Consider the following 23866-nt stretch of genomic DNA (forward strand, 5'->3'; position numbering starts at 1 on the left):
CTAAATAGTAGAAGATAAAGAAGGCTAATAAAAAAAAATCATAACATGAGTTAAGAAGGAAGAGGCCCAGAACTAAAAGGTAAACACACCTGAATTAGTATTCCAAACATACCGATGGCTTGGAAAAATAGTTTATCTCTAAGTGACAAAAGTAATATATGTATATACATATATATTCAGATATATATGAGGGCTGTTTCTAAATCTATGAAAATATTATACCCTGGGTTTATTATGAAACACCATTACCAATATCAAATTTTCTCATTATCCATTTAAAATCTAATGCAAACATGCTACTATCCAACAATTTCATGTGTGGCTGTATAGCCAAAAAAAATACATCTTCGGTTTTACCAAGATTAAGTATCTGAACATACCTGAAAACTTCATTCCTAAGTGTCCCTAAACCTGAGATGACTGGAGTGTTCACTCAGAGCAGAATGATGGACACGCCACACAGCACGGTCACACAACGGGAAATACACTCAGCAATAGCAAAGACTGTAGATACACAGAACCTCCTGAATGAATTTGAGGTGTTGTGCTTAGTTACAGATGTTAGGCACAAAGAGTATCCAACACGAGCTCCATTTGGATGAAGTCTAACAGCGTGCAAAGGAAAAGACTGAGTGCATGCATGGAGGACGTGGCAAATGGTAAAGAGGGCACAAAACCCAGGTGGCTAGACATATAAAAGTTGGCATTTTGTATAAATTTATAGTTCAAGGAAATAAGAGAGAGGGGAGGGGAGGGGAGGGGAGGGGAGGGGAGGGGAGGGGAGGGAAGGGAAGGGAAGGGAAGGGAAGGGAAGGGAAGGGAAGGGAAGGGAAGGGAAGGGAAGGGAAGGGAAGGGAAGGGAAGGGATCTCAGTCTAGATTGGGAATCATAGGAGCAGAGGAGAAGGAGGTTCAAAGGGAATTGATGAGTGATAAGCAAAGCTGGTAGGGTCAGAAAGCAAGGCTAGAGACTCTAGTGGATCCTTACCAAGCATCCAAAATAAAAGAGAAGGTAGGAAAAAAAAATGATGATGTCAAAACACTGGGGTCCTAAGTCTGGTCCAGAAAGGTACATGATGTGGATCCTAAGGCTAGAGTGTTTGCTTCCTGGACTAGTGTTAACAGTGGAACTCACTACTTGAGAGAATCCATAATCTAGGAAAACTTAAGAGGACTCTAAATTCTAAAACTTTTTCGTACAAACTACCACATATCCAATGCCCCCTCAGGATGGATGCTGAGTAGCTTGAGGGGGGAAATCTTTTGCAAGTGCCTTTAGGGGGAAACACTTGCTAGATGCTGGAATTAATGGGTTAAAGAGGATGTGAAGTTCATTGCAGACCATCAGCACTTTAAAATCTGTCAATCATATACAAAGAACACCCAACGTCCATTAAAGGAGGAAAGAACACAGAAGTTTTAAGAGGCAGATTAATCCTGGCATTAGGAAACACTAACTGGTCCCCCTTAGTTGAGTCTCTGGGTTCTGTCAACCAGTGAGTATCAATGTACAATCAATGGCCTGGCCTGGCCATTGATCTGCAGAGAATCAGACTACAGCAGACAACTGTGCAATTTGGGAAATATCTCCTTACCACTACCCCAGACCAGTTCCCTGATTATGTGGTAAAATAATGTGTTTATATTGGAAGCCCCACCACTATAGTTAACCAGTAGATTGGATTCTCCACCACAGGAAGAGGGCTGCCTTAGGGGAGCTCTTTAAATTCCAGGTATTTAACTCAAGAGTAATTGAGAAAACACAGCAGTGCTTGGGTTTCATTCCAAAGAATTCCAGGCCACAACAACTATCAGATATCCTGAAAGAGAATGGGTCTGGAGGAAGGTGAGGATGACATCACTTCCTGTTCCCGGGCCACAGCAATTCACAGGCCACTCTGTGTAGGAACAGGTGGGTGAAACAACGCCCCCAACCCCCAAGGATTGGGAATATGATTTAGTAAAGAACAATACAGGGAGCCAATGAACCGCAAAGGTCTTGCACCCCCCTTTGCTTTCTGATTTCTGAGCACACACATTCTGCAGCTACCTCCACTCATCACACTTGTATTTCACACATACCCTACTAAGCGGTTACAAAACAAAACTGACTAATTAGTTCATAACTTTTCCCCCCCATTCCTTGTCAGCTACCTCCAGCCAGTACATCACTGCTCTGGAATTTTAATGTGAATGCTGGGATACTTGAAGGAATCTGGAAGTCACATACAAATGTGTAAAAGTTCTTCTTATCTAAAATTTTCTCTGTAAAAGTTACAACTCATCTTAAGGGAGAAGGGGGAGGAGGAGGAAGAGAAGGAGAAGAGGAAAGAGGAGCAGAAGTAGGAGGAAGAGAAGGAGGAGGAAGAGAAGGCAGAGGAGGAGGAAGGAGGAAGAGGAGGAGGTGGTAGTTCTGTTTCTTGTAAGTGTGGTAACAAGAGTTGGGTCCTCCTCTAGAAAGAGAAAAAGAGAACACTAAACAACTCCTCATGCCCAGGCAGCCCAGAAAGATTTATCTTCAAATGTGTGGCCGCCACATGAGTCACACTGTTACTGCTGACCTACTAGGACGTGTTTCTGGTGATTAGCAGCAAGAAAGTAGAAAAGCTGGGAAGACTCAGCTCAGTGAGGTAATACCCAGCACATCCAGGGCATAGCACCAGCCGGCAGAGATGGCAGGAGCATGCAGTATGATGGCAGAATGCAAGCTCTAACAGATACGGGGCAGGAGGCATTTCCAAGCTCCACTGTAGAAGACCAGAGCTGAAGAGGTTCCACTGCCAAGCCCATCTCCACGTGAACGCTACGGAACTGACTCAGTGACACACTCAGCTCCAAGTCCATGCTACAATTCCCAGCATTTGGTCTTCATTAGCCCTAATACTTATTTCTATCTTTATTATTGATTACAATGGCATATTTTTATTATAATTAGGAGAAGGGAGGCAATCATATGATACAGGTGGCAAATCTTCTGTAGTGGAATAGAAGTCCAAGGGAAGATTAAACACCAACAAAGAAAATTACCAGGTGTGGTGGTATAGGTTTATAATCATAGTACTTAGGAGACTGAAGCTAGAAGAGAAGGGGTTCTAAGCTAGCATGGGCCATACAGGAAGACCCTGTCTCAAAGAAGAAAATAAAATGAGAAAGCATCCTCCAGACAATAGAACAATCTAGAATATCATAGTAGACATCTACCAAAAATTGGGGTAATGAAAATACACACACCCCAAAAAAACAGCCTATTACTTTTTTAATAACCAGACCAAGCAACTCATGGTTCCATTGGACACATAATTTTCAGCAACACAATGGTCCATAGTTTGGCTCTTCATCTCTTATCTTTCCACAACTCTGTTCTAGAGCAGAATATGTGGGAAGCTCACACACAGGGCAACATGTTAGGGAGCGATACCCAAAGGTAAGAAAAAATAAACTCCCACTGAACCAACCACCCAGGCACCCAACCCAGTCCTCTGAACTACAGCTCCCCTGGCACCTCTCTAGCCCCCCCCCCACGAAAGGAAGGGGACGGTGGGAGGGACAGCAATAGAGGGTAATGGAGGGGTGTGTGGATGAACAACGTAAATTATGCTCAGAGATTTCATAATAAAAACCTATTATGCTGAATATCTAATCTCTTCAGAGTGTTCTCTGTCAAAAGAGTAGGTGGAGAGAACTACAGAATGTAAAACAGAGCGCAGAAATCCTGTGATGTACAACCTTCGATAGTTTCCCTATACCCTGACACTAAAGAAACCTCATAGAGCCGGCAGCCGGTGGCTCATGCCTGTACTCTGAGCTACTCAGGAAGCTGAGATCTGAAGATGGAAGTTTGAAGCCAGCCCAAGGTCCATGAGACTCTAATCTCCAATTTAAACACCAAAAGGGCCAGAAGTGGAGCTGCGGCTCAAAGTGGTAGAGCACTAACTAGCCTTGAGCAATGGGGTTGGTTCATGTTGAATTTCTATTTCTGCCTACAAGCTACCTCCTCAGATACATTTCCTAATTGCCATATATTTCTATGCCTTACCACTACCTATGCCTTATTTCTTCTGTATCACAGAACAAATTTCTGACACTAAGGTTACAGTACACAATTACGATACCTAAATTCCAATGTTAAATAATTGGTGATTTTTCCATCCCCTGTAGCAGACCACAAGCTCTTCAAACGCAGAAACTGCAGTGTGGTTTCAGCAGCAATGTGCGGTGAACAGCCCAGGGGCCAGGCCAGGCACATAGCAGAGAAGCACGAAAGAGAGCTTCACTGTACACACAAGCTGTGCAAACCAAACCACTGCACAGAACACACCTAAATAATCACCCAGATTTGAGCCATACTAAGCCAGATACTGTGCATCTATTTCAGCTCTGAAGAGCTCTTTACAGATAAAGATTCCTTTGCTCAATATACACAATGCCATCGTGAAAATCTTCATTAGAAACTGTGCATATGAGCCAGGCATTGATGGCTCATGCCTATAATCCTAGCAACTGAGGAAGCTGAGATGTGGGGATTATGGTTTGAAGTCAGTGGGGAAAAGAAAGTCCATGAGACTCTTATTATCTCCAATTAGCCAGTAAAAAGCTGGAATTAGAGTAGTGGATGGAGTAGACAGCACTAGACTTGATTGAAAAAGCTAAGGGACAGTACACAGGCCCTGAGGTCAAGCCCTAGTACCAACCCCCAACCCCCAAGAAGAAAACAAACAAACATACATATGGCCTTTCATACATATATTACCCTTAAATAGTTGTACCAAAGGGTTGCTATTCAAAAAAAATCAGTTTATAAGTACAACACATCTTAACTGTTATAACTCTTTCCATCATTCTCCTCCATTCCTCCTAACCCAAGCCCTTCCATCAATTGGGTTCTAATCCAGTGCTTTGCAAGGTTAACCCAATGGCCTTCCATTAATGGAGGTTTGTTTGTTTGGATGGTTTTATTCCAGTGGAAACTTTGGTCTGGTTTTTCAACAACTGTTTTCACAGCAGCTGGAGAACAGAGGCCGCTGTCCCCTCTCTAGTAAACAAAAAGGCCAGGCCAGGGTCCTCAGGCACCAGTACACACACACACCCCGCCCTGCTGGCAGGGCAGCCCCATACAGTGCTGGCAAGGCAGGGGGGGTGATGGCTAAGCAAGAAGTTGTCCACATTCCCAGGCCTGTGCTGTCATCTATGTAAAAGCCAGCTCTCAGACACATCCTTGGCTTCCTTTCAGAAGGGCCATCTTCGTGACTTTATTGACTGCACTCACAGAGTTTCTTCTATAAGGAGGCTTTGCCCAAGCTTTAAGAAAGAGACCTCATTTGTGCAAACACATTTAAAATTTTGCGTCGGTAGGAAAATATCTATGGACACCATCATATTTGTAAAAGGCTTTCTCTTTACAGGATTTTTAAATGCTTTATTTACTGTTGTTTTGTTTTTTTTTAAAGAAGGTTATCAATTCCCAGTTCGCTAATAAGGAAACTACAGTAATTCAGATTGGAGAAAGGCTATAACTAATCTTTGTGCTGTCTATAGAGAGAGGTTTGCTAGACAAATTATAATGCCTGAATAAGCTTGTTCCAAGAATAGCTAAAGCACTTGGCAGAAACTATTTTCAGTCCCCTCTAGTATTTTGGAGCTACCCATTAATTTATAAACAGTTGATCTACTAATTACAAAAACTTTTTATCTATTCATTTATCCGAGTCCCTAAGGAACAAACCAGCAACACTGAGCAGGGTTCCATGGCTTACTGCCTTTAGGCAATGCAGGAAGTATAACCTGCATTTAATTTCCTAAAATTTGGGTGTTTTATTCCCTCATGCCCCCACCCCTTCCTGCTCAATTATATATGTGAAAGAGATGACCCTTCTTTATCAGTTTGCTGGTGCAGATGTGATAATCTCCCAGAAACACAGCAGCTTAAAGGACTTCTCTAGTGTTCTCTGTGAAACTCATAGCTCTGCCGTCAGAAGTCTGGGCAGTTCCAGCCGCTTTCCCTGCTCAGGGTCTTATACGGTGTGGGTTAGGCTGTGTTGGATGCTCAAGCCTTGGATCTTCTTCTGAGCATACATGATGTGGCAGAATCCAGTCTCCATTCCCTTGCCTGCCCATGAGACAAGGGCTGTTCTGAGCTACCTAGGACATCAACATTTATTGCCATAAGCTGCTTTGTATCCTACTCTCCAAAGCTAGACAATGGCCCTTGCAGTGTGAATCTTTGTCTGGAAGAAGTATCCAGGCTCAGGCTCATAGGATTAGGTTAGAGCTGCTCAAGGTAATCTCCCTGGGTCAACTATTTAATTATACCTGTCAAAATCTTTTTAGAGCATCTATATGACAGTTCAAGAGATAACATAAAGTGGGAGAAAAATGAGGGAAGGGGTAACAAGTTTGACAAGAAATGTACTTATTATGTTACTTATGTAACTGAAACCCCTCTGTATATCACCTTGATGAGAGAGAGAGAGAGAGAGAGAGAGAGAGAGAGAGAGAGAGAGAGAGAGAGAAAGGGTAAGAGATGTGCCTACCAGGGTGTGGAAGTCTTTCAGGTCATTTTAAAGTAAGCAGTTACCAGTCCTTTCTCTTATTCAAAATTAAATTCTGTTTTTCAGAACAGGAGAAGCAAATTTAAATTCTCTCTCCAAGAACCATTCTCCTGCTCTTAACACTTAGACAAGGCCAATAATGTGATTTTAAGACTTTTCCCTCTCCAAATATCCCCACCACACCCAAGTAAGATTTGTAGTTTTGCTAAGCATTGTTGGCTCATACCTGTAATCCTAGCTCAGGAAGCTGAGATCTGAGGATCGTGGTTGGAAGCAACATCAGGCAGGAAAGTCCCTGAGACTCTTATCTCCCATTAACCACCAGAAACCAGAAGTGGGCTTTGGCTCAAAGTGGTAGGGTGCTAGCCTTGAGAGGAAAAGCTCAGGACCAGAGCCCAATTCAAGCTGAGTTCAAGACCCACAACCAGTTTTTTAAAAAAGAAAAGAAAAGGATCACCTACCGGTGCTCTATTGTGAAGGTATGCAACTTATCTTAGATATATATATATATATATATATATATATATATATATATATATATATATATATATATTTTTTTTTTTTTTTTTTTTTTTTTTTTTTGTCGGTCGTGGGGCTTGAACTCTGGGCCTGGGCGCTGTCCCTCAGCTCTTCAGCTCAAGGCAAGCGCTCTACCACTTGAGCTACAGCGCCACTACTGGTTTTCTGGTGGTTTATTGGAGATAGGAGTCTCAAGGTCTCTCCTGCCAGGGCTGGCTTTGAACCGCGATCCTCAGATCTCAGCCTCCTGAGTAGCTAGGATTACAGGCGTGAGCCACCAGCGCCCGGCTACTATCTTAGATATTTTTTAAAAAACCATTCCTCTCTTTTCTCTGCTTTCCTAAAGCAATCTTTAAAGAAGATGCAAATGAGAAATAAAAAGATGACATACCTACCAAATAATTCCTGAGCCCTACTGTGTGTGAGTCATTCATTATTTGTTATGCCAAAGACAGGTGAATTCACAAAAGAAAGCTTTTTAAGAAAACCCACTTGTTGGTGGGGGATGGGGGAGGGAGTGTCAAGCAAAGATCAGGTCAAACAAGGCAGCAAAGAGGTGACCTGGGCTGGAGGGGACTTAGGACACCCACTGTGTGGCTGAGTTGGGGCAACAGAAGCAGATAGAGCCATGAAGAACTCTGAGGCCAGAGTAAAGGAGGGAGTGTTTGCTGGGAGAAGGTACAAGGCAGGGCAGCAGGCAGCACAGCCGCAGAAAAGCCAGGTCCTGGCCCAAACCGCATCACAGGGAGTTCTCAACCAATGAGCACACAATCTGACTTAACATACCAACAATGTTCTCAGAGCTTGGTAAGGAAGAGACTGTGGAAGAGATGGAGGATAAACAGAGACTGATAAGAGTCAAAAGAAACAAGAAGCTTATAGAAACTAGCTAGTGAATCCTTTATAACCAACATCAAGGGGGGCGAGGGAGCTGTTTGAAAACAAACCAAAGTTTAATTGTTTCCACTGCCTCCAAAAATGATAAGGAAACAGAAAAGCCTAGGTCCAAGCTTGAGACCTGACTAGTTAAGTTGTGACATAATTGACATCACCAGGAATGGGATGGCTTCTGCCAGCTTGCTCCCTCTCCCCCTCCCCCCCTCTAGGGTCCTGAAGTATAAGAAAAAGGTGTTTTTTTTTTTGCTTGCCCACCTCTCTGGCTATCCCCAACTCAAGTGCCATTCTTTGCAACTGCTAGACACGGAACGGTAGAGCAAAGGAAGTAATAAATTATGTCTGTGTGTGTGTGTTTGTGTGTGTGTGTGTGTGTGTGTCTGTGTGTGTGTGTGTGTGTGTGTATGCATGCATGTTAAATCAACCTCTGGGGCACATGGAGGGATCTGAAAACTCTGAGCATCTAACCACAATCATACCCATCCCCCTACCCATGCCCACCTCACCAGCTCTCCAAGGAGAAACCGCAGATCTCTCCCTACAACTTCCCTTCTGCTCTGTACACAGCTGCCCTGTCATTGTGGGTTGAGAGAGAGACAGAGAGAGAGAGAGAGAGAGAGAGAGAGTGTTTTCCTCCCCCTCCCCCTTCTTCTTCATATCAGGGAGAAAGCCTGAAGCAGGCACAGATCTTGCCTGTTATCACCTTGTAGCTCAATGCTCTAAGAAGCCCTTTGCTTAGCCTGGCACAGACACAGCACAGTGCCAAGAGATCTCTAGGCAGGGTCCCCTGAGGATCAAAAGAGTTCCTGGAATGGCCCACAAACAGGTGCATTCCACCTGCGCCCACATGTCCAGGCTGCTGTAAGTGTGGGGAGATTCTGTGGCTCCAGGGAAAGCAGGATTTGCGGGGCAGGGAGGGGGATTCAGAGACTACAGGAAGGAACACTCTAGAAAAGTGTTCACTGAAAACCCAAGAACATAATTTCTTTCATGTGAGCTCTTTTTCTAACTTTGCAAAATAGAAAAGTAATGGGAAAAGGGTAGCTGCAGTGATTTTTGTTTTCTTTAACTCAAAACTTGTGCTAACTCGGGGTAATGTCCATTGTAGGCTCTTTTGTTACCATTTTCTGTGATTTAAGCAAATGTTTAACTGTTCAAACTAATTCACAAATTACTTTCCTAGGATACTGCACTAAGCAAGTTATAGCTTTGCGCATTTTCTCCCAACCTGATATTCTTTGGCTTAAAGAATTGTTATAATTATGTTCTCAATAGAATTGGTATTGTGTGTTTATTTCAGCAATATCTAACTGTAGCTTCTTCTCTGACATGAATCTATTGTATTGTTGTCTTCATGAATAAGCAAAGTAGTAGGCTCTGAGTGCTAAGCCATCCTTTAACAGAGCTACTCTGAGAGGCCTATTATAATCTTTTACCCCAAGAATTGTTTAAGAAATAAAAAAGAACCAGCAAGCACTCCAGATTCAATGTCCTAGTCTCTCTCCAGAAATGAAATCAGCTATTTCTTTCTGTCATGTTCAAGTGAATGTCTCAACTTACACGTGTGCACACACACACACACACAACCTGTACTTTGCATCATCTCTCTGTTCAATACAAAGCCTGGTAACTGGACTTTCTCCTTCATACACTCCCCCTTTCTGTGATTTTCACTCCTCCCTGCTTTCTCTCCAGCATCTCGCTTATACCAATGCACTGTCTCTTCTCCATAGGCTTCCTCTTCCATGGCATTCCCAGCATCCCTGAGCATCTCAAGGTAGGCCCAAGAGTCTCCATATGGAACTATCTGTCCCTTCACTGATGAATCCAACCAGGAATTGTATTGGGTTCTACTTGGCAAAGCTGGACTTTGACTACAGGTCATCCTCATTTCCTTAAAGCTGGACTTTCCCTCCAATTTGAACACTTTACTCTTCCCCCCTACAACTTGCAAAATACCTACACCAAAGCAGGAAATTGAAAGGAAAAACAACTATAATGAACGCGATTCACCCTGATCCCGCTTGTCTGGTTTACTGTGGGGTACCCAGACCATGCACAGCACTGCGCACATCAGGACTCTAACACACAAAACCCTGGATGAATTAAAGTAAATGTCAAGCTTCTCAAATCTGAAACTTAGATTGTAAGTTCCATACGTAACCACCAATGATGGAACAATTTTCTAGAAACAATTTTCTTTTTTTGTTCCCCTTCCCCTCCTCCCCCTGCCCTCCCACCCAATCCTCCCCGCTCCCCCTCCCCGATTCCCCCCCCACCAAAGTTGTAAAGTTCATTTTCAACATAACGACTTGTACATCTCATTGTTGCAATGGGTCCATCTGTATCCCTATTTAAACGATTTGTTTTTTCCCTTCCCCTCCACAAATTATACCAACATCAAATACAGTGAAAGCAGGGGTTACACTTTGGGGGAGGGACATACAAAGCAACAAAGAAATAATCTTATAAATGTGTTAGAAACAATCGCATGAAAGAAAAAAAACATTTGAATACATATCTTAGCGTTCATTTCCCTAACATCACCTTATCTGACCTTTTCCGCTTGACTCAGACAGATACTAGATATTGCAAATAAGGGAAACCATGGGACCTATGTTTCTTTGGGCCTGGATTACTTCACTTAATAGAATTTTTTCCAAGTCTTTCCATTTCCTAACAAATGGGGCAATGTCATTCTTTCTGATGGAGGTATAGAATTCCATTGTGTATATATACCACATTTTCTTGATCCATTCATCTACTGAGGGGCATCTGGGTTGGTTCCATATCTTAGCTAGAGTAAATAGTGCTGCAATAAACATAGTTGTGCTGGTAGCTTTAGTGTGGTCTTGTTTGTAAACATTTGGATAAATGCCCAAGTGGGATTGCTGGGTCATAGGGGAGCTCTATGTGGAGTCTTTTGAGGAACCTCCATACTACTTTCCCAAGTGGATGAACAAGTTTACACTCCCATCAACAATGCAGTAAGGTTCCCTTCTGTCCACATCCTCTCCAGCATCTGTTGTTTTTAGACTTCTTGATTTTAGCCATTCTAACTGGGGTGAGGTGGTATCTCAATGCTGTTTTGATTTGCATTTCTTTTATGGCTAAGGAGGTTGAGCATTTCTTCATTGCCATCCTTCTTTCCTCTTCAGAGAAGTTTAAGTCTTTAGCCCACTTATTTATTGGGCAGTTTCTAGAAACAATTTTCTACAGAACTGATTCCTTAAAATTATGTTTTTCTTCAGAATTTATGACTCTAAATAAAATATTCACCATGTTTGGTAGTGAGAAAGCACCAGATGTGGGCAGTGATTGTGCCTTAAGAATTCTTTTATCTTTTGTCTTTTTTTGTTGTTTAAATAAAGTTTCCAATTTTCTAAGAAAGCACATGACGAGAAAACCTAAATTTTATTCTTTCGACCAAAAAGCCCAAACTTCCAGTATGCACATCTCTCTTGTCAATTCCTTTTTGTTTTCCCCAGTCAGTCATGGAGCTTAAACTCAGGGCTTTGGTGCACTGTCCCTCAGCTTTTCTGCTTAAGGCTAGCACTCTACTACTATGCACCACGGCTACACTCGCAGTTTTCTGGTGGTTAATTATAGGTAAGAGTATCAAGGACTTTCCTGCCCAAGCTGACTTCAAACCCCATCCTCAGATCTCATCCTCCTAAATAGCCAGGGTTACAGGAGTGAGCCACCAGTGCCCACATTGTTTACCTTCTCTTTTCCTTAGGATAACTTTAGAATTAAAAACAGGACTGAAACCAATTAATCCATCTATCTCTACATGGCCATGTCTCCAGCATAGTTCTGTTCGATACCCACATTTTCCACAGAGAAAGAAGGGGAGTGTTCAAATTAACCATGAGGAATCAACTCTAGAGAAAGTTGTATGTAGGTTGATTTTCTGAAAACCTGTCTGACAGTCTCATGGGTTCATATTATTAACAGCTTAGGAAACGTATACAAATCACATGGAAACATTAGGCCAGTAGTTAACTGGTTATAAATCTTGAGGTTGTTACAACCAATCTCATCACCATTATCACCATTATGAAAGTCGGTTATGTTTTAAAATTACTTTTTTAGGGCTGGGAAGATGGCTTAGAGGTAGAGCGCTTGCCTCGCATGCTTGAGGCCCTGGGTTCGATTCCTCAGCACCACATAAGCAAAAAGAAAAAAGCCGGAAGTGGCGCTGTAGCTCAAGTGGTAGAGCGCTAGCCTTGAGCTGAAGAGCTGAGGGACAGCGCCCAGGCCCAGAGTTCAGGCCCCACGACCAACTGGACCCCCCCAAAAAAAATTACTTCAAAAAAAAATAAAGATTAGGTTTTGTCATTTCATTGTGACCATAATTATAATGTAATTAAACCTAACAAATCTACCTTAGGAATTTGGGGATGTAACAAGCACTTCTTTTTGAAAAGTTTAGAGAAAATGTGAACAAATGCCCATCCACCGTGTTCTAGCTAAATACTATTCTCTGAAGCTCTTAACATCTGTATCCATCAAAACTCTCTCCACCTGACATTTGTGAGGCCGTTTCTTTAGCAAATTCCTCATGAGACTGCAAGCACCAGGAACTTAAAGTAAAAAGAGTACTATGAAAGGAATGATTGATTTTTATCTTCAGACCTGCTTGGGCTGGTTCTATTTCAATGGCCAACTTTTTCTCAGACACTAAGCTAGAATCACTAAGAAGAAAACAATTCTTCCAGCAATCTCCAGACATTGGGAAAACCCCAGATTCTCTTGTCTCTTTGCAGAGCCTCCCAAGATAGGGATCATCAACATGCACGTGGGCCGGCCACAGCTTTGTATCTGTGCAGGTGTTGGCCCATGCCAAGAAAATGGTTCCAGATGTGAGCACAGGACACTATGCAGACACCTGGCCCCACAGAGAAGCACAGTAACTCAATGTGTGCAAGAAATTCAGTGCTGTGCAATAGGGTGTCATTTAGCAAAGTAGATGAAGCAAAGTAGATGAAGCAAAGCATGTGTGTGGGGAGCCATACACATGAAAATCTAAATCAAAGTCAAGTGGAATCCTAGGCTATGGTATAAGTTTAAGTCCCCTGTACTCAGTCTAACAAAAGACACCTCGTTCATGAAACATCACTATGTATATGCAATTCAAAAAACAATATGATAAATGAGACTCCTCAAACATATTTGAACAAAATTATTTCAATCTTCTATACCTCAGTATCCATTCTGGTAAAACAATGGCAAATTCAGTATCTATCTCACATGGAGACTTTTCAGGATTAATGTAGTTATAGCATGAAAAATGCTCAGTAGTAGTTTATAATTAACCTTCAGTAAAGATTAGTTATGACTATTATTCCAAATGCAAAATTAAATTTTATAGATAAAAATTACCAAAATTTTGACTAGTTAGTGGCTCACGCCTGTAATCCTAGCTACTCAAGAGGCTGTGATCTGAGGATCATGGTTCAAAGCAGCCAGGGCAGGGAAGTTATAACACTCTCATCTCCAATAAATTACCAAAAAGCTGGAAGTGGAGCTGTGGTTCAAGGAGTAGAGCACAAGGCTTGAGCACAAAATCTCAGGGACAATACCCAGGACTTGAATTCAAGCTCCAGGACTGGTGCAAACACACACACACACACACACACACACACACACACACACACACACACACACACACACGCGCGCGCGCGCGCCCGCGCGCGCGCATGTGCGCGCGCACGAAAATTACTAAAATGTATTAGACACAAACAAGCTGACTGAAAATAAGGAAACTCACTAGTGAGTGCATGTTTTTGGACCCCAAACCCAGTGATTTCAATTCAGTAGGTTCAGGTTGCAGTTAGGAGTGTGAAGATTAAAAAATTATCTCAATAAGGCTGATACACAATACAGACTGCTTCAGATCCTTCTCTGAGAAATACTGCTTTCCTTCCTGGACAACCACAGCATCATGGAAGATGGTAGAAGCTTCTGGGAAGAGACAAGACAGGACCTAGCAGGATAAGAAAGGAAAGCCAGTGGTCCTCCAGGCCCACCTGCTGGGCCTCCTGTGGCTCATGACCTTCAACAGGAGACCTTAGGTGGCTGCCCCTGCTGGGAATGAGGAGACATTTAAGTGCAAGGACCTCAAAGTGGGACAATATATTTGTAAAGATCCCCAAATAAATGATGCTACACAAGAACCAGTTAACTGTACAAACTACACAGCTCATGTCCCATGTTTTCCAGCACCCAACATAACTTGTAAGGATTTCAGTGGCAACGAAACACATTTTACTGGAAATGAAACTGGTTTTTTCAAGCCCATATCATGCCGAAATGTAAATGGCTATTCATACAAAGTAGCAGTTGCATTGTATCTTTTTCTTGGATGGTTGGGAGCAGATTGATTTTATCTTGGCTTCTTTTCTAGGTTTATTAAAGTTTTGCACTGTAGGATTTTGTGGAATTGGGAGCCTAACTGATTTTATTCTTATTTCAATGCAGAATGTTGGACTTTCAGATGGAATTAGTTACATTATAGATTACTATGGAACCAGACTTGCAAGACTGAGTATCACTAATGAAACATTTAGAAAAACACAGTTATATCCATAGATACTTTAATAAACAGAGTCGAGCCTCCTTGATTTTAACAGAGAGTACTCAGTATGTGGATTTCCAGATATTCCTTTTTCTTCATCACACACCACTTGATGGGTTCCATGTGATCATTTTTTTTCATGTTGTCATTTTTGATCTACTTAAATGTATATTCTCTGGGCACTAGTAGCTCACACCTGTAATCCTAACTACTTAGGAGGTTGAGATCTGGAGGATTGTGATTCAAGACCAGCTTGGGCAGACAAATCCTCAAAACTCAATCTCCAGTTAACAAGCAAAAAAAAAAACATGCTGGAGGCATGACTCAAGTGGTAGAATGCTAGCTAAGTAAGCACAAGGCCCTGAGTTCAAACCTTGGTACCACCAAAAAGAAGTGTATTATTCTTGTATTTATTTAATAATTCTTTGTTTATTAGCTGTATAATAGTCTTTCTGAGGCTTCCGTCTCTATGAGACAGATAGCTCTTTATTTCTAATATTGTTTAATGTCTCTTGTAAAGGCAAGTTGCCACTTGTCATTTTTTTCTCTTATGAAAAATAAAGGCGTAACTTACTCACCAAAAAGAAAAAGAAAAAAAAGAAAAGAAAGAAAAAGAAAAAAGAAAGGAAAGCCAGTCAGGCCTGTGGATCCCACACTCTGCCCTCAGTACTCCCCACCCCATGTAGATTAAGGAACTGGGAGTCCATTCCCATAATGCCTCAGAACATATCCAGTCCAATTCAAACAAGAGAGAAGAGAAGGCAAGGAAAGTGAATATTGCCATGCAATGCCAAAATCCAGACGAACCTCATAAGTAGATGAGTAAAGATTGCTTCCAGTCCCCCTCAGACCTCTACACATGGCCTCCCAGAGAAAACAATCTACTGCAAACCAGGAAGAGGTTCTCATTCCCACCCAAGCTACATCTGAAAACTGAAGAGGGCTTTTGTTTTAACCACAACTCAAGTTTCCAAGTATCTTCCTTTCACAGAGGAAATCATATGAAGGCTTTAAAGAGAAGTGAAATTACATACCAAGACCACAGCAGAGGCGAGACCTAGCAAGTCCTGCTCTCAACCTCCAAAACACAGAATGAGTTCTTTCCTTGTGCTCTTGTTTTCCATCTGATCTGAGCCACATTGCTGTGGTCTGGAGTACACCAAAACCTTACACAGAGGTTTTGCTACTTGCACTCTATGTTCTTTCCCCATGTGTGCTGTCTATCTGCCCTCACTTGAAAGCAAGTATCTTCAACAGTCCAGCTCACTCCTGTGGCCCTGGATATCACAATGGAGTGTGTGGTACTCACTCCATCCTTCTACTTATTTGATCAACTCCTAGTCTATGCTATATATTATTTTTCTGAGTGTAAGTACTTGGAGAAAGCCCTGCTGAGGATCATATACTAAGTGCTAAGTCACAGACTACTGTAAATGCCAAGTCATAAACTAGTGTCTGAGAATAGTCATCTACTCAACCACTCAAAAGAAAATTACCTGGAACAGAAGTCAACTTTCAACATCACCAAAAATACTAAGGAGAATCAACCTGGATAAATCTGAACAATAGATCTAGACTAACACATACATACCACATTCCTCCAGAAGACACCTGATCTTTTCCCACCTATACTATTCAGGTGACACCAACTCGGCTACAAATCAAAAGCATTTGCTCATTATTAACAAAGATGGAAAAAGCAAGTGACTCTTTTGAAGCCAGCCTGGAACCAGGCACCAATGGCTCATATCTGTTACTCAAGAGGCTGAGATCTGAAGATCACAATTCAAGGCCAGCCCAAGCAGACAAACCTGAGACACTTCTGTCTCCAATTAACCAGCAAAAAGCCAGAAATAGAGGTATAGCTCAAGCGGTAGAGCATCGGCCTTGAGTGAAAAGTTAAGCAATAGTACGGGGCCTTAAGTTCAAGTCCCCAATGCAAACACACACACACACACACACACACACACACACGCACACGCACACGCACAGGCACACGCACACGCACACGCACATATACACACATAGCCAAGCCTATTGCCCTTGAAGAAACCGCAACAAATAAGGCAAGGAGAGCAATTCTGTTTTAAGATTATAGATGAGAAATAAATCACTTCATTTGAGACAAATTCCAGAGATCTGAGACCACCTGCCCACTGGGCAGAGCATCTATCAAACCCAACTTATGAAAGGAAAACAAGACGTTGGCAAAGAAAGAAAGTCGCATTCCTCAGTTGAAGAACATCTTGACACATTCCAGCAGGGCTCCCAAGTGGGTGTTTGTACACAGTCACCTAAATATGAGTTGATAATGTTCACAGACAGGTTCCCTCACACAGATGCTCACAGCCTATTTCCATGGCTATTGCCACAACATTCAGGCAGCCAAACATGAGTGGGGATGATCTGCCCAGTGCTGGGGGCAGAGCTCCCATTTATGCCTATGAGTTCCTTGAGGCCTTGGGCACCTTTGATACGTCATTGCCTAACATTAGGCAGAATCTCTCTTTTTCTTTTTAAATCTCTTGCTTTGGAAGAAATGAGACCAGTTTGTTTGGTGCTGGATGCCATCGCTACCCTGGGAAACACTATGCAGGCTGTTTTTATCTAAGCTGCAAAGTGAAGATGGCTTTTGGGTATTCAGAGGCTCCACATGTGATAACAGCCAATGCACCAACGCAAGAGTCCACACACACCTGCTACTGGACGTGCAACATTTCCAATGTTGCAATGGCCCATCTTGGCCACTTAGAAGTTAAACCACCTTTGCAAGGGTCATGTATAGAACAAAGGAAGAGTTTATCCACCTCTTCCAACTGCTCTTGTCTTCAACACACAGAAACATCTTTCAAATATCATTTATGAAGTCTCACAAAATCATCAAACTTAAAGGGGATGGGTTGGGCATGCCACAGAAGAGCAAATGAGCCAGAGAAGGCCACCATCAGAGTCAGCAGCCAAGCCTAGCCTGGTGACACACCACACATGAGCTATCAGGAGGCAACTGTAAGTGCTGGCTGGTATATTATTCCTGGATAAAAAGGAAGGTTTGTGGTGGACACAAAACTTCTAGTCAAGACAAGCGTCCCACATAAAAAACATGCTTGCAATTGCTCATGGGGGCTGCTCCCTCTTCTGCAGATTTCCTCCCTTTAATCTCATCTCCCTGAAAATGGTAGCTAAGGAAAATATGGCCAGGATCTCTTGGAAAGAAAAGTCTAATAGAAGTGCAAAGAAGAATTATTGTCCCAACTTCGGAAGCCTCCCAAACACATTATAAACTCTTCCTTATGCTATTGTAAATATTAAGGTTTGCATTAAACATTCAAGAAAGCTGCTCTGGGTATATAATTAGGGAGAGCAAATATTTGTTCAAATAAGCCTCCATGGGACCTCCTCTTTTCAGCAAGTTAAAGAAATGTTTAAGCAGATGGATATAAGATACAAAGGCACAGCCCCAAATCTTCCCCTAGCCCTGATTACTCCTCTCCTCCAGAGAGCCATGAATCTTCTTAACAAAGAAGAGGCTTCCAAGCCTCATCCTTTAGCCCAGTACTTTCTCCCCAAGACTACTGAGCTGGCAGCTTCCAGCAGAGCTGGGCTGAATCTTTCCAGGCACCTACTCCCAGATCCTTTGTCTCCTGACAAGACAGAAGCCAGATAACCACCAACAGGAGGAAATGGAAGTGGTTCCTCCCCTGGGAATAAAACTAATAGCCATCACGATGAGATTGGGAGTCCCAAAGGCAACAGTAGGAAATGTACGTGTGACACACACACACACACACACACACACACACACACACACACACGTGCACACACCTACTTCTATATGTCTTCTCAGAATCCTTTCTTTTCCTACAACAGTGGCACTGTCAAACAGAAAAGTACCACTTTTTGCTACATGACTGTTATCTCAGAAAGCTCAATATTTCAGTGTCATGGACAGCATCTTGCTGATTTCAATTCTGTCAAAGTCTTCCTCTCAACCAAAGCGGGACAATGAAGTTCACAAATCAAATTATATTGATTCTTTTTGAGAGAGGGATGTTTTCTTGCAAGTAATTTGTTGAACAATTTTCAAAGAGTAGGAAGAAAGTGAGTGAGTGAGAAGAAGAAGAAGAGGAGGAGGAGGAGCAGGAGGAGGAGGAGGAGGAGGAGGAGGAGCAGGAGCAGGAGGAGCAGGAGGAATTTCTCTTTTACACTTCTTTTGTTTCTCTTCCCATAATTCATTTGATAAAGGAACAAATAGCTATGATCTGCTCTGCTTGCTTCCTGCTAACTGATCAAGTTATTTTCTTAAGAAAAAAAAGTAGGAGAAATAAGTAAGCATACATTCCTACTCACGCTCACATTCATATGACTATCAATAAAAGGAGAGAGGGGGAAAAAAGAAGAATCATCGATGCAGACAAACTAACATTTCTTCAACTAAAAGAATGGAATGCAACCACTTGAGAAAGTCAATGGCAAAGACACAGTAGTTAGGTATAGTTATGTATAGAGTCTTACCCTTTGCTAAGAGAGTGAAGAAAAGGCTACATTCAAGTTTTTAGTGCTGGATGCTACAGCTCTGGCTTAAAGGAGCAATAGATGTACAAAGAAAACACCTGTGACTGGGTGCCAGTGGCCCAAGCCTATAATCCTAGCTGCTCAGAAAGCTGAGATATGAGGATCGTGGTTCAGTGTCAGCCTGGGCAGGAAAGTCTATGGAACTCTTACTGCTGAAAGTAAGGCTGTGGCTCATGTGGTACAGAGTGTGGCAGCTGTGAGTAAAAAAATGCCAAGGGACAGTACCCAGGCTCTGAGTCAATCCCCAGAATGAAAACAAAAGTCTCCTGCCTTGAAGGGCGTGCAATGGAGCCAGACCCAGTCTGGATATTTATATACTTGAAGAATTCACATTACAGACATAATAAAGGAAAGATCGGCCAAGTCACAAATACAAAGTTTAAGTTCCACAGAAGTCTAGATATGTGGTATATCAATTGACTATAATAATAGACCTTAAGTTTGTCCCCTATTGCTTTACAAAATCTGATTGCTTAGTCCAAAGCATGTTTCATGGGAAAACACAGAAAGGGAAAGAGCTTCTGATGACACTGAATATACACGACACTGACACTGACTTAGCTGTTGACTGTTATTTCTGAGGCTGGGACAAGCTTCAGAGAGGAAAGCTGCAGAGCTGCACTTAACCTGGCCTTTCTGGACTTAGGTGGTTATGGAACCCACTCACAATGCTTTTTATAATGGCTAAGGCAGCAAAACACCGACAGTTTTTATGACTAGACCAGTAAGTGGCCTTTCTCCATTCCCCCGTGGCAGTCTCAGCTTTTGATACTTTCTATAGAGTGTTTGGTAGGGAAAAAGAAATGAGTACCATGTTCAAGTTCTTCTGTGAAGTTAGAGAGCTAGCAAAGGTCTTGCCACACTCAGCAATAAATCTCTCAAAGAAAACTCTAGAACTGTTCTGTGCAATGAATGGGGAGGCCTGGAGCCACAATGGGGCTACTTAAATTTAAATTTCATAAAATCGAATCTGAGCTGGAGTTGGTAGCTCACGCTCACACCTATAACCCACTCTGCTGCTCCTAATTCCACATCTGCAGGAAGACCAGGCAAAATCAGAAGCAGACCACAAAAAGGTGTGGCTCAAGTGACAGAGCGCTAGCCTTGAGCTGAGGAGCTGAGGGTCAGCGCCCAGGCCCAGAGTTCAGGCCCCACTACAGACAACAATAACAACAAAAGAAAGAAAGAAAGAAAGAAAGAAAGAAAGAAAGAAAGAAAGAAAGAAAGAAAGAAAGAAAGAAAGAAAGAAAGAAAGAAAGGAAGGAAGGAAGGAAGGAAGGAAGGAAGGAAGGAAGGAAGGAAGGAAGGAAGGAAGGAAGGAAGGAAGGAAGGAAGGAAGGAAGGAAGGAAGGAAGGAAGGAAGGAAGGAAGGAAGGAAGGAAGGAAGGAAAGAAAGAAAGGGGGGAAGTAGCGGGGGGGAGACTGACTTGAGAGTAGACTTCAAAGCCAGGCTCATCCATGGAATAACAAGCTGCTAGAGTCTATCTAGATCCATGGAGGTAACAAATCTAATTCACTAAAGAAAAAATAATGCTCCTTTTATATAGTATCTTGTGCATCTGGCAGAGATGGAAATATTTTCAATTCAGTTGACAGATGCAATCAGAGAGCACCAGAGCATTTTTTTCTAACGGGATAATAAGAACACTCAGCAGAGGGTCTGAATCCTAAAGGTCTGAATCCTAAATCTAAACACCACAAAACATCAGCTGCTGGACATACACTTTCAATTAAGTAGATTGTCCACAGCATGGAAAAACGGACACAGTACCAGAAAATTCTACATACAGTAGGAAATACAGAAGGATGGTCCAACACTCGGGCCCAGGGTAACAAAGACAAACTAGAAGAGACCACTTTCACACACAGTCTTGGATTCTTACCATGCATCCATTCTTGCCCTTCTTCTATCAGCTTAAATATTCCATCATTTTTGAGATCTTAAAATTAGATGGAGCTTTCACTCTGGTCAATCAGCACAAAATGGTTTTCCACACCCCAGCACTTTTTGACTTCAGAGTCTAAGCCACTGGGGGCGGGGGGGGGGGGGGGAATCAATATTTGTTTTCAATGCTGACCATGTGTTCGAGCATCTTTGTTTCCCAGGCAGATCTTCTTTAGAAAAGCCAGCATGGTAGGAAGATTCTCTAATCCAATCCATGTTGCCCCGCTGACAGGCAACTTGTCTGTAATTCATCAATGGTATCCCCTTGGGCTATGGATTTTTCTGAATTGGCGACCTGCTGGGTAGGGGCCTGGTGCTCCATATGCATGGTATGGGAGGAGACAAACACTGCTGAAGAAAGATGTGTAGTTCTCTCCAAGCAAGCCAGCATTGTGAAGTTAAGGAGTGTCCAGAAAAAGCTTAGCTTTTAGCCTTTGCTTCTTGGTACACATTTGCCTTTTTGCCAAAATGATTTGCCTCACTCTGGAAAAGTCTTTTATCAGTCAAGTCTGAATGTAAGATCCAGTTTTAGTTTTCATATTGCTTCTTCAAAGAGATTTGTATGTGTCTGAGTGACTGGTTGCTTTTCAACTTCCTCCACATCGTGGCATAGGTCACATTGGTGGGTAATAATACCTCTCTCTACCCGCCTTCCCAACCACCTCTCTACTTTATTAGAAGCTTCACTGCTGTTAATGGAGTGACATGCCACTAAGTACAGAGGATGTCTATGGAATCCAACATCTGTGGAAGATTATTTTAGATATGATTATAACAATACCTCTAGTTCTAATGTTTTTTCCCCCAAAACCGGCTACTTCTCATCAGGGAAGAGATTCTATTGCCCTGACACTGAACTTGGACAGAATGAATATAATGTGGTAGACTAAGATTGCCTGCTCCAAGGCTATGTCCTTTGGCTCTTCTCAAGATGCAAACCCTGGGAGCCTTGCCACTGTAATTATGTGAAGAAGGCCACAGAAAGAGGCAGGACTCAGAGATGTGCTAGAATGTAGAAGCCCCAACTATTCAATGGTTAGCCAGCAAACTGCTAGGTATGAATGAACAAGCCGAAATTCTCAAGACTCTACTTATGACTTCACTGCAGATTAGCGTTCCATATAAGAGTTTGGCCGGCACACCAGTATTTACACTGGTATGGACTAGAACCTATGAAATCATGAGCCAAAATAAAATTGTCCTCCTTTAAGTTGCTTTCTTCAATATGACAGAAGTCTGACTAGTAGAATCAGACAAGACCCCAAGGTCACAGCATGAATGATTAGGGAACACAAATTAGCCCACCATGCTACGTTTGTCCAGTTCTTCCCCAGAGTAAAGCCCATACCTTTGCTATGGTGCACAGAATCTCACTATCATACCTGTATTCCTCGCTGAACCTTTTCACAGGCTCTTTTGCATACTGTTAGTGAACTGGTGCTCATTTAGAAGGACTATCCTATGGGATATGCATGTTATAATCCAGGCTCCTTATGTCTGACTGGAAAGCACCCATCCTTGTTACTGCATTTGCCCTCCTCAAACACAGTAGATAATAAGTTCTATTAAGATACTAATATGCTGCTGGGCACCAGTAGCTAAAGCCTGTAATCCTAGCTACTGAGGAGGTTGAGATCTGAGGATCATGGTTCAAAGCCAGCCTGGGCAGGAAAGTCCATCAAACTCTTATCTCCAATAAACCACCACAAGACCGGAAGTGAGCTGTAGCTCAAGTGGTAGAGTGCTAGCCTTGAGCTGACGAGCTGAAGAGCTGAGGGACAGCACTCAGGCCCAGAGTTCAAGCCCCATGATCGACAAAAAAATAAAAATAAAATAAAGATAATAATATGCACATACAGGCCATGATGAGGGGGCCTTCATTCCTTCTCAACCTTCTATCCCCTGCCCTGAGCCCCTATGGTTATACACAACACTATGATTCAACCTTCTATCCCCTGCCCTGAGCCCCTATGTTATACACAACACTGTGATTCATCTGAGCTGTGTCTGGTCCCCACAGACCCATCTCCCCCTTTCTTTCTCCTCCCCCCCACCCCTAGCTTCATCTCTAGTGATATGTACTTGCTAAGTGGTCCTTCCTTGTGATCAACTGTCATCCATTTATCCATGTATATGTATAGCTGCTGCATTTTTAAAAAGAGTTTGCTTCTATTGGTGGAGTCACAAGAACCAGAAAGCCCCTCCCCCCTCACACACACACACATCAAATATACACTGCATGTGTGTTTCTGAATAATTTATCTTTGTGATTCATTATTCAACTAAGTAGCACATGTAGCATATATATATGTATTTCCAGAAATAGTACCACCATTTCTCTCCTATCTTTCTTTCATTCAATGCTAAATTATACTTTCCAAAGGAAGAAAAATGTAAATAGATTTTTGTGTATAAAACCTAATGTAAATTTAAATATAAATAGATTCAGGATTATGGGAGAGAGGGGTAAGGAAGAGAGGAAAGGGGGAAGGGAGGGAGGGAGGGAGGGAGGGAGGGATTAAGAAATATGAGACAGTATATCTCAGTACTTAAATGAACTTGGAGTTTACCAACAGAAGTTTCAAAGGGAACATTCTCTTTCTACTTTGAGGAAAATGAAATAAAAAAAAAAAAAACAAAAAACAAAAAACCCCACAATCATAGTGGGCTGGGAATGTAGCTCAGCAATAGAGCACTTGTCTAGCATGTTACAAGTCTCTGGATTCAATCCCAGGTGCTGGTGGAAAATAAAAATCATAAGATCACGAATATATCTCAAAGTCTTCTGACTATTTCAAATAAGCTGAAA

The 23866-nt window shown here is 42.3% G+C and overlaps 2 protein-coding genes across 2 annotated transcripts in view; one reads left to right on the forward strand and one right to left on the reverse strand.

Moving 5' to 3' along the window:
• Ext1 (exostosin glycosyltransferase 1) overlaps window positions 1-23866 on the reverse strand; it is a 275875-nt gene that overhangs the window by 149132 nt on the left and 102877 nt on the right. The gene's annotated exons all lie outside the window — the stretch shown is intronic.
• On the forward strand, window positions 1830-14634 carry LOC138805530 (TM2 domain-containing protein 1-like). Its single transcript, XM_069990294.1, is given in 5 exon segments — window positions 1830-1911; window positions 4158-4209; window positions 9656-9737; window positions 14038-14360; window positions 14362-14634. Coding segments are annotated over 5 exon segments (732 nt in total). The 3' UTR covers window positions 14555-14634.

Source organism: Dipodomys merriami, unplaced genomic scaffold, assembly GCF_024711535.1.
Source record: "Dipodomys merriami isolate MVZ:Mamm:240054 unplaced genomic scaffold, mDipMer1.0.p SCAF_4, whole genome shotgun sequence".
Classification (NCBI taxonomy): Eukaryota; Metazoa; Chordata; class Mammalia; order Rodentia; family Heteromyidae; genus Dipodomys; species Dipodomys merriami.